Source organism: Gobio gobio (genome assembly GCF_949357685.1).
Source record: "Gobio gobio genome assembly, chromosome: 4".
Taxonomy (NCBI): Eukaryota; Metazoa; Chordata; class Actinopteri; order Cypriniformes; family Gobionidae; genus Gobio; species Gobio gobio.
Genome location: NC_137100.1, coordinates 45,989,097 through 46,002,047, shown reverse-complemented (window position 1 = coordinate 46,002,047; position 12,951 = coordinate 45,989,097). Strand labels below are relative to the sequence as shown.

General features: G+C 35.3%; 1 protein-coding gene across 1 annotated transcript in view; it reads left to right on the top strand.

The window, feature by feature from the left end:
- Positions 1-440, top strand: part of bco2l (beta-carotene 15, 15-dioxygenase 2, like) — a gene marked incomplete at its 3' end in the record, with an annotated part of 3,357 nt that extends 2,917 nt beyond the window's left edge. Inside the window, exon 9 of the mRNA XM_079815275.1 lies at positions 397-440. Within this exon, the coding sequence (XP_079671401.1) occupies positions 397-440 (44 nt within the window). The remainder of the gene's footprint in view (positions 1-396) is intronic.
- Between the last annotated feature and the right edge of the window lie 12,511 nt (positions 441-12,951).

The following is a 12,951-nucleotide window of genomic DNA, read 5'->3' as shown; positions in this document are numbered from 1 at the left end:
CAGGGCCGGATTAACATAAGGGCTAGGTGGGGCTGAAGCCCCAGGGCCCGAGCACGGAAGGGGCCCGTGATTGGCCGAGGAAATGATTGACAATCGATCGGGAGCACCTAAAGTTTTCCTTTTGGGCCGCTCGCCAAACCACACCACGCCCCCACATATTAAGCGCTGTTATATTATTTAGGCTACTGGAGTGCTGCGAGTGCATGGGAAAATCAAAAGCCAGGTGAAGAAACGGCGCTGAATAAACCGTGTGCGCATCCAGCAGTCGCAGCGCGAGAACAGCTGGGTCGTCTCACGCACAGCGCTGACGAACTCATTTGGCGCTTTCGCCGCTCTTTTGAAGTCATAACGAGCACCAGGCAGTTGAATTTGATACAAACTCAACATCATGTGTAGCCTACAGTAAAGGCTCTCTGGTGAAACTGGCTGAACCAGACTGAAAAGCTCCGACCATGTCTGAAGTGTTGAGGTAAATATAGGCTGTCTACACGATGGCCGTAGCCAGCTATGAGTAGGGTTGCCACCCGTCCCGTAAAATACGGAATCGTCCCGTATTTACAAGCAAAATGACGCGTCCCGTATCAAACCAATACGGGACGCGATTTGTCCCGTATTTTTCACAGGTCCATACATAGTTCAATAAACACATACGGATTTTGCAGTGTGGAGAATACTGATAGCAAATATAAAGAAATCAATTTCACAATAAGTAGCCTAGTACAGGAGCTCATTTGTGCGTGGTTGCGTTTTAGCGGCTTTGTTGCCATAGCGGCGGAGTCTCGAGAACATGCGCTGTGGCGTGTGCCTGTAAACTTGCGCGGTTTTTTAAAAACATGTCGAGCTTGCGTCGCGTCCAACGATTGAACGCAAGAGGATCTCCAGATATAGGCCTAGAGCTGAATATCAAAAAGGTATCAATGGGTCTGTCCAGTAACTCGTGATGAACTGCACACTTTATGAGAAGCATTTCAGTTGCTCAGACTGTCTGACTAGAAGCAGCGGTGACACACACATCCGTGCTTCTAAAGGTATAGGCCTATAGTTTTTTAATGGATAATATATTAATATAATATTCCATACATTATCAGAGCTTGGCAGACAGAATAATTATTTTTTTAGACAGGTTAATTAATAGATTTTAGCTTAATAATTGTTATTATTAATTTATAATTAAGCTAAGCTATATTAATCATACATAATAAATAATCCTGTCATATAAAGTTTGACATTTAAAAAAATATTTAGATAAAAATGGGACAAATAATTACATGATAATATAGTCATAATTTAAGTAAATTGATAAAATAAAAAATAATTGAATTTTTTTAAATAAAAAAAGTGATTACTGGTTCGGAATGACTGCTTAAAGGGACAGTTCACCCAAAAATGAAAATTCTGTCATTTACTCACCCTCAAGTTATTACAAACATGTATACATTTCTTTGTTATGTTGAACACACAGGGAGAAGTCAATGGTGCCCCCAAAGCAGCCTGGTTACAAACTTTCTTCAAAATATCTTCTTATGTGTTCTGCAGAACAAAGAACCTCGGACAGGTTTGGACATCATCAAATAAATAAAATAATAATGTAAAATAATATAAAATGTGTTCTGCTGCAAGTTTGATCTCATGTTTTCTTATGGTTTATTATTGAGCTGTCAAGTTGTCAATCATTTTTTGACGTAATCTTTATTTCTGTCCTTTATGCTGCAATGGGTTTTTTTTTGGTTGAGGTTGGGTCGTGAATGGGTGTCCCTTATTTTGCCACACTGAAGGTGGCAACCCTAGCTATGAGGTCTCCGAGGTCCGGACCTTTGTATTTTTCCGAGCAGTAGGCTATATAGCTAATAAATGTTGTGAAATAATTGACCACCAATAGAGTGCTTTATGTACACAGAAGCTGCTGCGGGAGTCACGCGACGCTTCAGTAAACGGTGTGAGATGTAGGCTAAGTATAGCTAAACATTTCATATTTGACAGCTGTTTTAGGATAGAAATGTTAAACAAGGAAAAGACTATCAGCCAGAGCTCAGCTTTAGGAGGGGAAGAGAGAGGGCAAGAGAAGGAGACTGAGAGAAAAAGAAAGAGTAATGGAAATGAGAATGAGAGAGTGATGAAATGAGGAGAGAGCAGGTATGACCAGTGCAGGCAAGACAAATAAGCAACCACAGCTTCAAAAACAAGCCCAATATTATTATATTATTTATTATCATCAATATCATTTATTATCAATTATTTTTTATCAATAAATGAGCCTGCAACATATTAAACTGAAACCTCTCTGAGTTTGAAAACAGATGTGATTTTACAAAAATCATCAAATTGCAATAAAGGGCACAAAATATCCTCCGATCAGCTGTGAACAGAAGAGGTTTGGAGATGGGAAAAGTGACATGAAGGCCAATTTAGTCGGAGTTAGTGCACACATAGGAGCAGAGTAGTGAACACGCACTGCAAACCGTGAAAAAGACAAGCCCTGCATCTCAATGTGCATATACTATCTGCCCTAAATAGTATTGAAAATTACTAATGTCACATGCTATTCAGGATGGATAGTATGCACATTGGGATGCATGCAAGCACTAAGGGAGTGCTGCAATATAGCCACATATTTATAATAAAATAATTTGGAACCATACCTACTGTTAGTATACTTGTTTTATTTTTATTATAGCCTGTAATGATAAATATGTTATACAAATATTTTAAAAATTAAATGAGGTGCCTGTCCTCCCTGTTTCCTCTCCATCTCTGTGCATCTCTGCTGGTGGCATTGTTTGTGGAAATGTATACGTCTATTTACGTCTACTAACTATCATTACGTGAATTTATAACGTCACATGCCTGCACGTTGAATGCACTTTTTCTTCAATGAGGGGGAGAAGGAGGCGGGATGTGAGGTCAAATTACTACAGCACTTGTATCATTGCACTGATTGGCTATTAGCTGTGAGAAGACAGTGTCAGTCAATGTTTTGGACAAAACAGCGACCATAAATGTAAAGAAACGAAGTTGCTTGTCATATTTTCCTAACAAGCAACCACATTTTTTAAAATAAGCCCAAAAAACTGCAACACGTGATTTTTTTTTACACGACCTGCCATAGAAAGAAGCCCAAAGTCGCTTGTTATACGCAGACTTGGCAACTATGGGTATATGACAGATAATCTACTGCCCACTAACATGGTTTTGAAAGCTATTTATTATTACATTTTAGCCTTCAAACATCTTAAAATGCACATATAAAGATCAGAGAAATCAAAATTTTCTTGGGGGACCATGCCCCCCAAACCCCCCAAAATACCTCTTATTTGGGACCTCACAGGTCTTAAAACTCCTTAAGGCAGTTGTATATACTCAAAAGTTGTTGCTTTTTCTGGAAACCGGTTTGCTTTGACCTCATATCTGGAGTTAATGCATTTATGCTGTTAATGTGTTGCAGCCTGGAATATTTATATATAAGGCCTTTTGAATATTAAAATGGAAAATTCAGACAGTATATACTCATTGTATCTCTGTGCTTTGAAGATTTCGTTTTTGAAAAATACTAATTATTTCTGTGGTAGAAAACGTTGTGGCACTAAGATCAGCTACTATGGGGGCCCTTGGGTTTGTCATAGCCCCAGGGCCCTACATGTTCTTAATCCGGGCCTGGGTACAGCCAGAAGAGAGCAGAAGTTTATATTCCCCTGCAGCATTGACAAGTGTAAGTAGTAAGGCCAGATCCAGACCCCCTAGATCTACATACCCACAGAGGATAATCTGGACAAGTGAGGAGATGGGCATGCCTCATCAGTGTTTGACTCACCTGCCATTTGTTTAATTTAGCTAGCACTGGTTTCAGTTTTGTTTATAAAGATACATTTTATTCCGTTGTTTAAACGATTTATTTCAGATCCAAAGTTATTGTTCTCAGGGATGCACCACATCCTAAAATATATTTACATTCTTAAGTTGAAGACATACTGTCATGGCCTCACTTTAAAGTCACTTTGAGTAAAAACTGGCACAACTCTCCCCACTCTCCCCTATATTAGACAACTGTCACTTTAAGACCTCACACTCCGGGGGTATTCATACATGCTGACAGGTCCCTTACAAAAATATCCAGCAGGAATCCTGAAGGACTGTGCAGGGACCATGCAGGAATCCTGCAAGACAGAATGAAAATCCTAAAGGACAGGGTAAATTCCTGCAGGAGTCATGTAGGATTGTCCACATACTGTCCTGTAGGATTGCATAATGTCCTGCAGGAATGTATGATTCCTGCAGGAATTTTTATTTACCTGTAGGAATCCTGTAGGTTTGTCCACTGACATGTCCTGCAGAATTGCATTCTGTCCTGCAGGACCCCTACATTCCTGCAGGACATTATGCAGTCCTGCAGGACATGTCAGGATGTTTTATATACCTGTAGGAATCCTGTAGGTTTGTCCACTGACATGTCCTGCAGGACTGCACAACGTCCTACATTTTAAGAGCCCTAGCTGCAGTAAAATATATACTGATTGATTGATTGATTGATTGGTTGGTTGATTGATTGATTGATTGATTGATTGATTGATTGATTGATTGATTGATTGATTGATTGATTGATTGATTGATTGATTGATTGATTGATTGATTGATTGATTGATTGATTGATTGAATACACATACTTAATTGCCGCATTAAAATATTAATTCACACACTTAAGGATTTCCAACATTTATTGCATACCTTCAATAACTTACTAGCTATACATACTGTATAAGCAGTTATTGTAAAAGGAGCATAACAGTTAACTGTTTTGTAGAATTCTTCCCACATTCATTTCAAAACAATACCACATATAACATTTCTATTAATTTGTATCAACATTTAAGAAAACAGCATATTGCAAAATTAATAACTTACTTTACTGTACGTCGTACAATACAATCATGCCAATAATCTAGTGCACAGTGCAAACTTTCTCAAAAAATGCATTGAAGATTAAACTGTCCAATCAACAATGACAATTGATGCCCTCACAACTCAAAATAAATCAGCTGGCCTATAAACTTTTCTACATACTGAATAGACATTGTACTAATTTACGAATAAGTGTGGCCTCAAACATAGTTATACAGTAACCAAAAGTCTCTATTAAACACTTGCTAAAAATAAATGTATGTATATGACAGATATGTACAAATTACTGTACCATACAGTACATTACTATACATATAGTACATGACTATTCAGTCAACTTCCCATTTGTTAGGTTGAATGCAAAGTAAATTAAGTAGGCCTACTCCGTACACATTTTTCAAGTAAACACAAGTTGTTTTGATTTCAGTGCACTTAATTAATTTGACATCACTAGAAATACAGCTCTCCTTAACTATCCCTGAGACAGTAGTCCCTGTTTGTCTGTCTTTAACCATGCTAAATTTGGCAGTGCTAACTGGATCGATAAAGGTGTAGCCTGTGTCAAGCCCCACATCAACAAATGACCTCACCAGTGCCACCGCCCCGTTTTCTGTAAGAACTGCGTGGTTAATTCTTCTAGATAGTGTTGTGCTTGTTTTTGAGTGAAATCTGTTTCCATTAATTATAGCCCTTGCATAAAATGCACACTGATGAACATTAATGCCATGTTCGCTGAGAAGATATGCCTCTCTGGGTGTTGGTGATCTTACAACTGGTGAACCCAGGAAGATTACATTTGTTTTAATTGCGCAGTTTTTGGCAAGTTTGTACCCATGTAACATCCGCTCAACAAAGTCCTTGCTTAGTCGATTAATACTATTGCTGTAAACGCTTGTCAAAAGTCTTGGAACACTTTGAAAAAGAAGAAACGCATTGAGAATTTGCTCTGGAACTGCCTGTGTGCCATGGAAGAGCTTTTGCAAGTTGCCATTGTGACTTTCAAAAATAAAAGCACTCTGGCACCATAGTGGACCCCAGTTTCTCACAGATTGTGCAGCATGCTCTAAAATGTGCACATTGAAACTGACATGACATTTGCCATACAATTTCTCAAAACGGCTCACAAAAGTTTTCAGCAGATATTCAGCTGCATCGATGTCATGTGAAGAAATATTATCTTTTAACAGACAATAAGTTCCTTGTACAAGTAACAGTAAGTGTTCAAGGAACTGGCGTGGTAAAATGCCACTCAGGCATGGAAGACTATAAAACAAAAGAAAATTCCTGTATTCTGAGGCCTTCCAGAACTTACGAATCTTTATAGATCGGGGAGGTCTTGTAATATTAACTGGTGGCTTGATTTCAAGTAGCCGTTTGTCAATGGCCATGATTACTCTTCCAATATACCAGCTCTCTCCATGGTACTTTGTATCAAACCATAGTGTTGTCAATTGCCGACATACACCCAGTAAAATCCCATGCATGTAATCAAAAGAAAATCCTAGTATGATATTAAAAAATGTTAAAAGCATTAAAGGTGATGGCCCTTTGACTCCTCGAGCACATGTGCCTGTTTTAACTGCTGTTCTCACATCATCAAGATGCTGGTTGTGCGTGCGTGTGTTTGAATCTCCACTTTGTGAACTATATATCCTAGTGAAACCATTTCCCTTGGCAACAACTTCTCCCTTCTTATAACACCAGTTACATCCATGTTCCCCATTGAATTGTTTAATATTTTGGACAGAGCAGCGAGCAACTGAGTCGCACACACAGACAAGATTAAACACACGAACATTTTGTCCGCTGTGCATTACTGTTAGACCTTCCTTCTCTAGCTGAATGCACTCATCAACAAATGGTTGCATAAAAGAATTCATTTTGGGCTTAGAAGGACCAAACCACAAACCAGCCAGCAGCACATGCCTGCTTCTCATATCTGGGGGTAGTTCATTGATTATGATTTGGATTGGCCAAATGTGGAAAGGAGATGATTTAAAAATGGGGATACCATCAACATTCCAAGTAAGTGAAAGGTTCAACTGGTCTGGATCATTCAGGGGATCGACAGATTTATACATGGCACCATCAAAAATATCTTGGACACTGTCTGGACTGCTTTTGCCCCTTGTCCATTTGTAATCCAACGCTGCTCTAAATACCGAATCTAACATCTTTTCTTCCAATTGTTTTCTGATTGATACTTTCAGAAAAATGTCACCTGATTTAATAAGTGAGTTCATATCCCCAGGTTCAGAACCACATGAAGCACAACAAGCTGGGATCTCATTACCAAAGTAATGATGACATTTGGGGCAGATGTACATCATTTCAAAAGAGTTGCAATCAAATGTTTTAAGAAATTTATATAGACTACTGGGTACTCCATTAGTTCCTTCTGGACAATGTAAATTAATTAGGTCTAATAAATCACTAAGGGCAGATTTTGTTGTGGTGTGCCTAAGAGCATAACATAAAATTGATAAAAGGGATTCTTCATGACTAATCTTAGCACTGGGGTAGATCTTCTCTTTTACTGGGTTTGGGTTCTCTCCACTGTAATCTTGTGCATCACCACCTGCTGCAGCATCCATCTACACGAATTGTGGAAAATAAAAGGATTTATTTTAAATGCTTAAATCAAAACAATAATTGGCATACAATGATATAGTATCATAAATACTTAAGAGTATGTGAGTTATAATGAACTAATGGCCCATTTGAAATCAATTCACTATCTAAATAACAAATCATTATTACTATGTATCTTACCAAAAGCAAATTTGGCACATTTTCTACATTGTTGCTCATTTCGCTGTCACATGTAGTGTCCTAGATATGCAAAAGAGCAAAGATTAAGAAAATGACATGAAAGAAAAATCTTGTCACTGCTAACAAACTGCATAAGAATTGCAAATACTTATGGTGTGCAATCTTACTATGGGGTCTTGTGGTGGAGTCATAGGACAGTTTTGTAGTTCATAGTCCTCACTGCCAGATTCTTCATCCTAAACACACAGACGGACAGATGTGTCTAATTTGTATTCTGTACAAGCAGAAATAAATAGCTCCCAAAGTCCCAATGTATCTTAATTCCTCAATATTAATCCAGATAATAGTGTTCAACATGTAGTTTTCTTACCATGGAATGATCTGTGGCTGGGTCATTTGTGCTGTGCTGGTCCCAGTTCTCCGCTGCACTCTCCAATTCATCATCCTTACAATCATATAACCATGAACAACTATAGTCAAAAGATATCCCATATGGTAAAACATGAGAAAATATTTAACTAGCAGTGTCCTACCACGGTATGGTGTGGTGATGTGTTGAATCTGCATGGGTAATTTTTCTCCTCTTCAGTGTCAGATCTGTCATCCATCTGTTAGCAATCAGAACCATAAACAACAATAATACAAAGATAGCCCAGGTTATGTTTAAACATGAGGGACAGTTACATTAGTGTCCTACCACGGTATGATGTGGTGGTGGGTTAAAGTTGCATGGGTAACTAATCTCCTCTTCAGAATTGTCATCCTTATTCAGAACAATAAAAAGTAAATGCACAGATGAATCTTTTGCTCATATATATATATATATATATATATATATATATATATATATATATATATATATATATATATATATATATATATATATATATATATATATATATATATATATAAAATAAAATAAATGTGTTACTGTAGTGACACTAACAGGATGAATGTAATGTAGCATCATATAATGGTATGTCATATGTGCATGACTTTTACTTACTTGACACTCTGGGTGTTGCAGCCATGTTTTGTAGGTTTTTTTCCTAAAATCTTAAAGCAAAACAGACAGCGTCAAATAGAGGTTAATGCCTTTAACTTATATAAAAGAACAACCTTTTCATTTTAACATACCTTTAACATGACCACTCCATCTTCTCTTAGTAGCGGTTGGAACTGATGTATGTTTTTGTAGGTACAACTTGTACTCCATTGTCACTGACTGCAAGTAACAAATAACAGCTTTTATGTAGCTTCTTTCACAAATGAAATGATATACAATTCTGTTTAACAATGGAATTCTTATTCATCAAATTATTAAATATGTTAAAAGTGTTTACTTTCCAGTTGATGGCAGTAAATAGTCCAGTAAACAAAACAAACAAAAATGTTTTCATGTTATCATATGGAACTGAGAAAAAGATTTTTTTTCTAATTTCTTTAAAATTTTACATCATAGACATTTACACAAAAAAAAAAAAATAAATAAATAAAAATAATATATATATATATATATATATATATATATATATATATATATATATATATATATATATATATATATATATATATATATATATATAACAAATTGAGGTAAATACATTTACAAAAAATAAAAAACCCCAAAACTACAACTGTCGAGTAAAAAATAAATAAATTAAGTGACATTAGGCCTTACTTAAAAAAAAAAAATCGCATTGTAACGTTGCTGTCTCTAGAATCAGCAACGCATAGGGGTTTAAACAAGTTACCTATAATGATCCATAACATGACTAATGTCATAAATAACGTTTTTTGGCTAGGTTGCTGAAATATAGATTATTATTAGAGCAGTTATGAAAAGGATACTTACAGGGAAACGGGTCCGTTCCGTTGCTTTGTAGCAGCGCTGGGATAAGTGTCCGTTATTTTGTCGCACGCGCTGTCTAGACGTGCACGCGCTGAAACCGTTGACCGTCGATCGACCGCTGAAGTAGGTGAGTGAATGTTTTTCCCTCATTTAAAATGTAGAAAACTGTTTAAATGTTATATTATATCATATGTATATGTTGTATATTGTAATAGTGAGCATCAATAAGAAACACAGCTTATTTTTTAAATATATTTATTTTTAACATGTTACATGCTGGGTAACGTTACTTGCTATCTATATAAAACAATTTTGTCGACTGTCTGTTTACATCTATCTATCTATCTATCTATCTATCTATCTATCTATCTATCTATCTATCTATCTATCTATCTATCTATCTATCTATCTATCTATCTATCTATCTATCTATCTATCTATCTATCTATCTATCTATCTATCTATCTATCTATCTATCTGTCTGTCTGTCTATTGTTCTATCTATCTATCTATCTATCTATCTATCTATCTATCTATCTATCTATCTATCTATCTATCTATCTATCTATCTATCTATCTATCTATCTATCTATCTATCTATCTATCTATCTATCTATCTATCTATCTATCTATCTATCTATCTATCTATCTGTCTGTCTGTCTATTGTTCTATCTATCTATCTATCTATCTATCTATCTATCTATCTATCTATCTATCTATCTATCTATCTATCTATCTATCTATCTATCTATCTATCTATCTATCTATCTATCTATCTGTCTGTCTGTCTGTCTGTCTATTGTTCTGTCTTCGTTAAGTAATCTAAAAGATTGTTTCTTTATAGTACAAAATGTGGGCTTTAATTGAATGGACAGAGATTGATGCTTCACTTGATATTGTAAAGAGGAAGGACATACTTCAAAAAGTAATTCATGAGGGAGATGTCGTTGATGTCAAATATGAAGATGAAAGCTCTCCAGCAATTCTTTTGAAGCTGAGTGGTAAACAGTTAACATTGCAGAATGTAATTATTTTTATATTTCTATGAATTCCATTATGCATTTTATTAAGGCAAGAAAAATGTTTTTTTTATTCCTGTTTAGAAAATAAGGACAAGCTGCTGAAACGTCTTCAACAAATGGAGTCGGAGAGAAAGCAAAAAGTGGAGGGCAAACTACCTGAAAAAAGAACAATTAAAAGAAAAGAAATATTTAGTCCAGAAAACAGCCCATCACCAAGTCCACAGAAGAGACGTAGAAGAGTAAAATCTTTCTTCCTGATACGTTATATATACACTTTAGTTTAGGGCCCATTTGTCACTATTAACTACGACTTCCTTTACAGTTTTTCTCAGTCGCTTTGGTACATTTCTCAGATCAGAATTGAAATTCTCAAAACTACCTGTTCAATCTTCACATCATTGTGTCACTTGTGCACATCAAAAAAGCAGTTTCTCATCAAAAAGCAGTTTCTCATTTCTTTGAAAAAATTAGACTTTGAAGTTGCAAATGCTTTGGTATATCCATGCAAATGATTATGTACAATTCTCTGCGGTTTCCTACATTATCAGTTGCTTATGTCATGTTGATCAAAATGTATTATAATGGGTCTCTGTTGAATAGTCTCACCCCCCACAACATTTAGGCATTAGTTCATAGCATAAGTCTACATGCAAAATAATTGAACAAATAATTGTCATAATATGTCAAGCATATTTATTTTTAATTTTTTTCTTTGTGCTATATGCAGTGCTGTCTTTTCGTTTCTGTATCGCAATGACATGGTCTGTCAACAAATTACAGTACAAACAGTAAAAGTGTAAATGTCCAGTCTCTTGCAATCAAACTCCCACATAACACTAAGGTGTAACCTATAATTTAAAATTATTGTCATCAAAACTTTAGCCATAGTTTACATCAGAACCTCCCTCCAGAGTACACAGTTACATTGACAACATGACTAAGCAATTTGACTGTGTTATCTGTTCACAATGACACAAGAACTTGTCATTCTGATGGCACTGACATGTTCATTGACACAGATATTTACTTTTGAGAGATTAACTAAGGATTTAAAGCAAGAGACTGGCTTTTGCAGGTAATCCTGGTGTTTTGCTATTTCTATGAATTGTTTTGAGAAATGCACTTACTGTTTTGCAAATCGAAGATGATTCGAGAAATATACCAAATTAACTAAGAAAAACTGTAATAAACTCCAAAAATGTACTGCTTATTAATAGTTAGTAAGGTAGTTGTTAAGGTATTGGGTTTGATTAAGGGATGCATAATATGATCATGTAGATTAAGGCATTAATATGTGCTTTATAATGCATCAAGCTTTGATCTTTTTTTTAGGTTGAAGAACCACATGCAGACATACTCTTGTTCAAAAAAATAGAAGAGAAAGCCAAAGAAAAAAGCGAACTGGATGACCTTAGAAGAGAGGTCAAGGCCTTGAAAACTGAAAATCTGGAGTTAAAGGCACTGAACTTTAAACTGCAAAAAGGTAGTTACACGTTTCTCTTATAAAAATTAAAAACACTTCCTTTTGGTGTCGATTACAGATGTCATGTGAACTTTTTGTTGTCATTGTTGTTCCAAATTTAGATATTATTAACAGATTTGAGGAGTTGATGCCAAAAAACAATATAACCAGACCTGTTGCACCAACCTGTCTACCAGCTACATCTCCTAAAAATGCTCCTCATCCAGCTAATCAATCGCATCTTCATGTAAGAACCTTCATTTTTAGATATCATAGGAATAGTTCATAAAGAAAAAAATCATTATTTACACACTCTCATGTTTTCAAATGAACATGAATATGTGTTGCGAGTTTTTTGCCATTTGTTTGACATATATTGCACAGGTTGAAATCCACAGAAAATTGAATATCACAAAAGAGACATTCCAGGCATGTGGGAGAGGAGGGACTTCATGGTCAGCCATGATAAAAGATTTAGCAGTGGCTGTTTTTGGGAGGAGCACACTGGCCACACATGGCCTATCAGGCAAACCTGGCAATGCCAACAAAGGAACACAACCCAAGCCACTCTTGGATCGAGTTAAAGTGGAACTTATTTTAGGTAAGAGTGGCATCTATATTTATTAAAACAAATTTAAAATGTATTTTAATAATCCTGATGCCTGAGTATCTCTTTTCCCAATATATATATATATATATATCTCTATATTTATCTCAATATATATATATCTCTCTCTCTCTCTCTCTCTCTATATATATATATATATATATATATATATATATATATATATATATATATATATATATATATCTCTCTCTCTCTCTCTCTCTCTCTCTATATATATATATATATATATATATATATATATATATATATATATATATATATATATATATATATATATATATATATATATATATATATATATATATATATATTAATTTATTA